Source organism: Chanodichthys erythropterus, chromosome 3 (genome assembly GCF_024489055.1).
Source record: "Chanodichthys erythropterus isolate Z2021 chromosome 3, ASM2448905v1, whole genome shotgun sequence".
NCBI classification, from domain to species: domain Eukaryota; kingdom Metazoa; phylum Chordata; class Actinopteri; order Cypriniformes; family Xenocyprididae; genus Chanodichthys; species Chanodichthys erythropterus.
This window is the reverse complement of record NC_090223.1, coordinates 842,491-851,936: the sequence shown is the minus strand read 5'-3', so window position 1 is coordinate 851,936 and position 9,446 is coordinate 842,491. Positions and strand designations below refer to the sequence as shown.

The 9,446-nt window shown below is 37.0% G+C and overlaps 1 protein-coding gene across 1 annotated transcript; it reads left to right on the top strand.

Moving 5' to 3' along the window:
* The first annotated feature begins 7,698 nt into the window (after positions 1-7,698).
* On the top strand, positions 7,699-8,982 carry LOC137014636 (urokinase plasminogen activator surface receptor-like). Its single transcript, XM_067379053.1, has 5 exons — positions 7,699-7,747; positions 7,830-7,949; positions 8,123-8,254; positions 8,451-8,561; positions 8,783-8,982. Exons 1-5 carry the CDS (start codon positions 7,699-7,701, stop codon positions 8,980-8,982), a joined length of 612 nt encoding a protein of 203 aa, XP_067235154.1.
* Positions 8,983-9,446: the final 464 nt, after the last annotated feature.

Below are 9,446 nucleotides of genomic sequence, written 5' to 3'. Positions count from 1 at the left end.
CTGAGATTTGAAGTTTGTTTGCATTACTGTTGCACACAATAGGAATAGGAAAACTCGATGATCATCTGTTCGCTTGCATTAACTCCGCCCGCTCTGCTTCTGATGGCTGGGGTCGCTCGTGTTTTTTCACCTTATTTCCCAGCTCATACTTAGCAAGTTTCAAAACACACGCACAGCGCTGACTGACTCCCAACACGGCCGGGTGATCTCCGAGTCAGATCGGCTCGGGTATACACACAAAGTTAAACAGACCCGGGAACCGAAGTAATAGATTGGGACCTGACCCGGATCCATCTGACCATTTAAAATATAGACCCGAACCCGTATGGGTCCCGGGTCGGGTCCCGGGTCCTCTTTGTAGACCTCTAGCTCCAACCCCAATTAAACACTCCTGAACCAGCTGTTTGGAGTTAAACTCCGAGTTTGGACACTCAAAGCAGGTTAAAAACATAACTATAATAAAATAAAAGCCTAAATGACTTGTTTACATAGTTATTTGATATTTGATATGATTCAAAGGGTTCACCCAAAAATGGAAATTCTGTTATTAATCTAAAGTGACTCACACTGTTTCTTTGGTGTGTAAAGAGGTGATAGTTTATTCACTTTCAACAGCCCGTTTCGTGAAAAAACCTATTTTCACTTTCAGACTGTCAGATTTTTCCTGTAATTATTGGTATTCAGTGTCTTCTGGACATCATAACATTTACAGAATCATTGGAAATGCCAAATGGATCAGACAGCTGGATGTTAATGAACAGTCCAGTCCAGTGTGAGAAACTGAGTCAAAGGCTTTCTTTAAAGATCACTTCTCCTGAATCTGCCCAGCGGTAAACACCATGTCCATAGTGCCACGGCCTGCACAAAATCCACACCAGTTTCCGGGAAGATGTCGCTGTCATAAAGGTGTTGTTGGAGTCGGTTCAGCAGAATACGTGCCAACACTTGTCTGCACCGTCTACAGTGGAGGAGAGCAACGAGATGCCGTGATGGTTGTCACTGCATGCTCTGATTTCAACTGATGGAGATTATGAAATAAAGTAGTTTTAGCTGACGTCTTTAACATAGTAAAAGTATGTAGCGTCTGGACCAATCAGCCACACAATTATTCATTGTATTTAATGAATTACCCATAAACTCACTCTCACTATCAAAGTTCTCTGAACCCATCCCCCTAAAACTGCAACCAGCATCGCAAATGTGGCCCACACAGGCCAACCTAGGTGTCCTGTTACAGATATATGGTACTTTTATGATCCGGAAGAATGCTGTAGAGACTAGTGACTCATTCTTCCTGAGAAGGACAAATAAACTCTCTTAATCCTATGTATTCTCTATATAACCACTTGGGAAATGTATAAACACATATCCAATTTTCCCATCTCATGACTTTCCTTTTATAGGCTTTATTCTATGTATTAATTCTCTCTTTTGAACTATTAATGTTCCATAGTTGCAAATGTATAGTTAACTGAGATCAAATTGGCAGCATGTTTGGTATCTACAGACTCCAACTTTCATTTCCTATTTAGTAATTTATGTTACATGTTACTAACTCTGTGACACATTAGTATTATAAGAATCTAGAGGGTTCTTCTCTCAAACATCCAATCCAGTGTCTTATGCTAATATCTTGCTACAGAACAAAGACTCGTAAAACTTCCCTCCGAGGGGGCAACTCCTTATTGGCTCAGACACCTCAAGAGGGTGTGACATCTTCACCTCTTATATTCACTGATCACAAGATCAAACCCCCTCTCTTCCTGCTCTTCCTCTTCTTCTTTTCTTTTACTGACGAATGCTGATGTCAAGATGATGCTTTAAGAAGCTAGAAGCTTCTGAGGAACCCCAAGCTTGTGCCAGGCCTCGGCCTAGACCTTCCATTCACCAAAGATCCTCTGAATCCAGCCGGTTCTCTTTCGTCAAGACAATATCAGCAAAGATTCAATGGGAGCCTCCACAAATTGCATCAGGACAGTTTTAATTCAACTTGGAGAGACATGCAAGTATCAAATTTGGTCTCATTATCAGATACATTGAGTATCCTTACCCCTTTAAAAGAAGGGCCTGTTAAAACTAAACTGATGGTTTGCTCAAGGCTGTTGATCTGCTGAATGTCAAACAATGCTGTAACTTCTTGCTTTCCTGTACTCTGCTTTAGGTCTCTCTCTCTTGGTAAACTGTATGCATGTATGTGTGTGAATGTTAGAGTAGTTTAAGTGTTTAGTCTAGTTAATAAAGTCTTGTTCATGTCACACGTAAGGTTGTCCGTGTTTTGCGCTCATATACTGGAGTCCCTATTCATGTCGACCCCGACTACAGGCTTTTAGTAGAATAAGATTGTTATTTCCCATAACCTGGAAATGAACATTTCTTAGAATTAATAAACAATTAACACTGTGTGTTCACTGGACAACAGGTTAATTGATTGTAATATTAATTTTATTACATTAAGTTAATTTTATTAACTGATTCAAATATTAATAATTAATTATAACTAGTTATGATTAATTATTCATATTTATTTTGAGCTAATTTGCTACAAGTAGATAAGGCTCATGGGTACTGTAGTAGTCTACTGTTATATTTGACACACCAAATAGATGGAAAATGGTATTTCTCAGAAAAGAAACCGTAGCACAATGGTTAATGCTTCTGAGTTGCAGAAAGAAATACGTGGTGCAGATACAAAAGATGCCTCCTATTGAAATACATTAGATCGAATGTCTTGTTGAGTGACACGAAAAAAAGGGAAATTCGTGGTCATGAACACGAATCAATAGATTAAATTTCATGACTATGTCACGAACTGCTGTGAGACTGGGTTGTAAGTGCAATTTTAAGCCTGTAAGGCTCGATTTTCCTGCTGGACAAAAACAGAGATCAAGCATCCTGCAATAAAGCAATAAAACTCATCTGGAAAAGAAGATCTCAAAGAAATAGAAGTCACTGAAAATTCTTCAAGACATATAATGTAACTTGTGTATCTATTGTTTTTCCCTTTTTATGTTTGGTATCATATTAAATGTCTCAGTGCGATTGGTAAACTGGTCTCAATTTCACAGCAGTCACTGGTATTATGAAGAAGATTGAAAACTAAGGAAAATTCTGTCCTCTCTTTGGGTGGTGCCTTCTGTGAAAACCCACTCCTCTTCCCCCAAAACAGGTGTTGGTGTAGTAAATATTTACCCTTTTGTTATGGTCTGTATATAAGGTCAAGTCAAGTCACCTTCATTTATATAGCGCTTTTTACAATGCAGATTGTGTCAAAGCAGCTTTACATTGATAATTGGTATATCATTTTTCCTTTTAAAGAATAGTGTCAGTGCAGGCAGATCAAAAGCACTGTTGAATAAATGTCAAGGATAATGTTGAATATCAAATGTCAAGTCAAATTAAATTAAATTAGGGCTGCACGATTAATCGTATTTTATCACGATAACGATATCTGCTTCTCTCGATTGATTTTACATAATCCCCACGATATTGGCCCGCTCTATGAAAATGAACATAATTTGGAAATATTGGAAGTAATATTAGGAATTTCGCTGTTTTATCTTTTGAAGTTCCTAAAGGTTTTACCAGTTTTCATAATGTTGATCAGCTAGAAATGATTTTTCTTTGCTTTACGAATTTGCCGGGCAATTTGAATCTGGTTTGTCTTATTGCAAACGAATTGTGTTGCTTTAAAATCTAATGTGAATACATATTACAAAGCGCTCACCAAAACCATGTTTTGTATTGATTTACCATCTAACGAAGTTATCATAGTTGGCTAAATTTAAGTCTTTGTGCCACCTACAGGCCTTTTGGGTGAAGTGTAGGTTGGTAAAGAACTTGCAAAATAGCCATAGTTACATTACTCTTTTGATAGAATGAACATGATTAATAATCGTGATTATAATTTTGAGGAAACTGTGGCACTGGCTGTCATGTCGATGATGTCTTCGCAATGGATGATCTAGTCGACTCGATCTCTGCTGATACTTCAGGGCTGTGTTGTGGTCGTGTCAAGGCACCGGTCCTCGGTCTCATCTGGAAACGGCCCCGAATCAGGTTGACTACGGTAAACCTCGGGATAAACAGAAAGACTAATATTAGCGTAGATGCCATTCTTTTTCTGATGTAACAAGTACATCTGGTGTTATAGGAAGTGTTCCCGGTTCCGGCTGAACTAATTTATGCAGCCTAATAATCCTTTAACGGATTTGAAAATATAAATATATAATGTGTTATGTGTATGCCAGGTTAAAGAGATGTGTTTTTAGTCTAGATTTAAACTGACAGAGTGTGTCTGCATCCCGAACAATGCTAGGAAGATTGTTCCAGAGTTTAGGTGCCAAATAGGAGAAGGATCTACCGCCTGCAGTTGATTTCGATATTCTAGGTATTATCAGCTGGCCTGAATTCTGAGATCGCAATAAACGTGAAGGACTATAATGCATTAAGGTAAATTGCAAAGCAGTCAGGGGGGATTTTCTGTAGCCAGAAACCCCCAGACAGAGATGGACAAGTGTCTTCAAACACTAATCCAGCACTGTGTGCATGTGCATTTCAAATGATGTTATGCATTTATTATTTCTGAATTGGCTTCTAATTATCCAACTGTAATGTAATTGGCATGATATATTTTTACATATACTTTTACAAATAAAATGTTACATTTGGTTTATTCTGTATTATTCTTAATTCATTATATCTAGTAGATTAAAGTGAAGGTATTACCGCAAGTCTGTGTTCAGGATTGTTCATACGAAAGGTTTAATAGATGGAGCATGGGGCACATCGATTAAGTCCATTTCGATTTCTGACTATCACTGCCCTTCACAGAGGCGCTGAAAAGGCATTCACGCGTTAACCTTCGCCCGGACGCGTCGGATTCCGTTTTTGGGCTGATGCAGGGTTCCTTACAAGCCATTTCCAATTTTTTTAAGTTATATTTTTGGCTTTTTGGGCTTTTATTGGATAGGACAGTAGATCAGACAGGAAAGTGTGGGGTGGAACCAATAAGCGAGGTAAGCAGCAGCTTAGGGCCCCTCAAATAAAAGAAAATTTCCCAGTGAACAGTGATGGCCAACAATTCACAAACAGCAATTACTTCATTAATATGAAAAATGGTGGGAAGATTAGCTGATCGTGGCTAGTCTACAGTGTGAAAAATGACAGTGCTGTGACTGTCAAATTTTGACGCATTAATATTAAAGTGTAATTACAACTATGGTTAATTAACTGTAAATAGTTTGTGAATTTAGTTTTTTTTATTTGTCAATTGTATTTAAAGGTGCAGTGTGTACATTTTAGCAGCATCTGCTCTGTAGAGCAGTTTGTCCGTTTAGAGCTGCTGTAGAAACATGTCAGCGCAAAATGGCAACTTAACATGAAAGGGGACCAGCGGTGTATGTAGATAGAAATGATTCATTCTAAGGTAATAAAAACATAACAGTTCATTATGTAAGGTCTTTGTACACCACTGAAAACATAATTATGTATATTATATTGCATTTCTGTCAATAGATCCTCCTAAATTTTACACATTGCTCCTTTAATTTTACATTGAGAAAATAAAAGTCCCAGGTTACAGATATTTTTAACATGCAGTTTATTTACAAATGTAAAAAAAACAACAACAATTGAAAAATATATGTGTAAAAAAAGAGTGTTTTGAGTTCAAAGTCTGACTATTAGGGCCCCTCCTCCTATAAATTTTGCATCTGAAATGGAAACTCCTACAAATCATGTCAGCTTTTCAGCACTAATTTGTCTTTAGTAAATCCTGACAGTAGTTTTTTATTGCCAAAAGAGTTCAAACTGTTAGTAAATCTAGCCCTTACAGATAGTTTTGCTAATGATACATTTTGTATTGACAAAAATTTGTTCAAAAATTCTTCTGCTTTGCAGCTGTGAGATGATGCATATGTTTTTAACTTTCACTGCTTTTTTTCTACTTTGACATATTTTTAATTCAATTTTCCATCAAAATATTGTGCGGTTAAACTGGTCTTTCCTGTATCATTCATGCTTCTTCTTTTTTGTTTAGGTCGCATTATAGTTTTAAGGTGAAGGTTAAAGATTGTGCTGTTCACTGTCAATATTGGTCCACAAACTTAAGCGTTGTACAGATGACTTTTTCCTGCTGTGATGGTGATCTGTGTAACTTCCAAGATTCTCCAGGTATTGTGCTGCAATGATCATGTGCAAATGACTATCTTTGAAATCAACACTCATTTTGATTTGTGGCTTGAATATACACACACACATATATATATATATATATATATATATATATATATATATATCAGAAACTGATTGTATAGAGCAGCTAAAGGAACGTTATTTCATTAAGTGTTACATTTTGTACAGAAAATAAAAGACTATTTGTTTTCCTCCTGTATACTGTCCCCAATGGAAAGACATGTTACTCTTGTGATGACAAGAGCTGCTCAAACACAGTGAGCTGTTCAGGGAGTGAAGATAACTGCATTACAGCAACAGGTGCGAATGTGGAAAAGGAGGAAAAAGGTTTAATCATTTGATTGATACAGATCACATATACAGTAGCAATGTCCAGCTCAGACTAACCTTTGTTTTCCCACCTTTCACCAGGGACTGTTGGAGGCCAGTCATTCGTTGTAAAATGCTGTGTGTTTAAATACTTTTGTGATACCTTAACATTAGCTGCGATGTTGAGCAATGTTGTGTTCTCATGTTGTGAGGGGAACCTGTGTAACGGTGCTCAGAGTGTCACCCAGAGCTTCCTGTTCCTCTGCTGAGCTGCTCTCCTACTTCCTGCTGCACTGAATCTACTATGAGACATGCTGTGCAGAGTTTATAACCTGTTTCTCTGCACCATCTTTGGAGTTCTGATAGAATGGACTTACTGCTTGGAATACTGCTAATTTTCTGTAATAAAATAATCACCTTTATCTCTTACAAAAAAGTTCATTTCATTAAGTGTACTTAAATAAAGTTCAAGTTTATTTTTAAGTAAACTTTATGCAGTGAGTAAGGGAAGCTTTAACCCCGGTTTCATTTACAAGATAAAATGTTTCAAAGATCTTTGCTCCACATTCTATACCCTAAAATATAATAAAGTATGTAAAATGACTCAAGAGGATGGTTAAACCATCATTTTATTAAATCAATTGAATGCTACGAACATTCAGTTCGTAAGATGAGTTTGTCTTAATGACTCTGAAATATTTTATTAAAGACAACACAGAGGACATCTTGAGTGACAACCTAATCATCTCTCGCTCTCTCTTATAGACAACAGACTATTATATAAGTGTACAATAAGTATGAATGATCATCTTTATTCTGCAGAACACTAGAAGATATTTTAAAGAACGTTTGGATCCAAACAACATTGAACCAAACTAGCTTTAATTTTATGGACTCAAACATACACTTTTCATTTGTGTTCCATAAAAGAAAAAAGAAAAAAAGGTTTTGAATGATATGAGGGTGAGTAAATGATGGCATAATTTTCATTATGGGTGAACTATATCACTTTTGAAGTAGACTAGAGTATACATTCCTTGTAGTTTCCATATTTTACTGTAATTTAATCATCAACTGGCAGGTAAATTATTTAAGGTGAAGTTTCTGTTTCATTTCCTCATGAAGGCCCTCCCATCTGATAAGCTATAAAATGAGCACTGAAACAGGCACACTGTTACATTCTCCTCCTGGTTAAAGATGGATCTGCACCTGTCAGTTTTTCTTCTGTTCGTTCTGTTCACTGCAGGTACAAAGTCAAACAGTGTAATGTTACTGAGTACAAATACAGATCACTGGATCTCTCTCACGGTCTCTCTGTTTGATTACAGGACACTCTCTCAGCTGTTATGAGTGTTTCAGTTCCACGGGTTCTTGTGCAACTCAGAAGTCAAAAACATGTTCCAGTGGATTTTCCAAGTGCATTAGTGTATTTGCAGTAACAAAAGTTGGTAAGTCAAGTATGATTTATTAAAATGTACTGTTATGACAGAACTGCTGTTTTCAGTCACAGAATAATCTAGATTTCTGTTATGATTTGTATTTCAAAATTAGTTTGTGAGAAAACTGCTAAATTGTGACATTTATAGTTAAACTGGTCTTTCTTGTACCTTTCATATTTTAGGTGACATTAGTACAAAAGCGATTGTTAAAGATTGTGCTCCCGACTGTCCAAGTCTGTCCATGAACTTCGGCATCATAAAGACGTCTGTTTCCTGCTGTAACACTGACCTGTGTAACGTCCAAGATGCTCCAGGTATTGAACTTCACTCATCATGTGCAAAAGACTATCTTCTTTAATGTCAACACTCATTTTACTTCCAAAGCCATTCAATTGGGAAGTTAAATAGAAGGTGTGGCTTGTCTGTCTTGAACTGATTTTAATGGAGCAGCTAAAGCGGTGTTGGTTATACAGAAAAAAAGACACAGTAATACCTGTTTTCCTCCTGTAGAACCCAACACTATTATCCCCAATGGAAAGAAATGTTACTCTTGTAAAGGACAGAGCTGCTCAAACACAGTGAGCTGTACAGGGAGTGAAGATCGCTGCATTACAGCAACAGGTGAGAATGTGGAATAGAAGATTGTTTTTTTGTTTGTTTGTTTTGTTTCATCATCTTTCATTTTAAACATATGATACAGACCAGTGGCTTATTAGTCATAGCCAGGGGCATTTTTAACAGGCCCCCACAGTTGAAACCGGGAAACCACATTCAGCATAATCTGCCCAGGCCATAATATGCCAATAGCTTAGACTAACCTTTGTTTTCTTTACTTTCAACAGGGAATTATGGAGGCCAATCAGCTGTTGTAAAAGGCTGTGTCTCTAAATTAATTTGTGATGCCACAGCGTTGGTTCCTAATGTTCCTAATGTTGAAGGCATCGTGTGTTGTGAGGGGAACCTGTGTAACGGTGCTCAGAGTGTCACCCAGAGCTTCCTGTTCCTCTGCTGTTCTCTGCTCTCCTACTTCCTGCTGCACTGAATCCACAAGATCTTTACATTCTCAAAATAGAGCTTGTGTTCCTTTGTACTATCTTGGGTGTCCTGATGTGATTTTTTTATTTAACATTTTATGAAATAATAAAAAAATACTACATATTTAATAAAGCTTGTAATCCTGTAAAGAAGTCAGAAAAATATTGCAATTATAAAAATATTTTATTGCATAAATAAATGATTTCATACTCTCTATTTGGGTGATTCTCATGAAACCATCCGTTTAAGCCAGGACTAGGCCTTAGTTAAAGCTGCAGTCCATAAGTTTTGTCTCTATGTCGCCATCTCTGTTTGAAACCTGCAATTGCAGTTATATGAGTAATTATTATCTTTACGTGAGTTGTGCATCGGCACGACTCCTCAGTTCTGATGAATCTAATGTTTACTGTCAGTCACACACCGGTGTGGATACTGTACTTCATTTTAGTCTTGAAGTATGACCAACAGAAG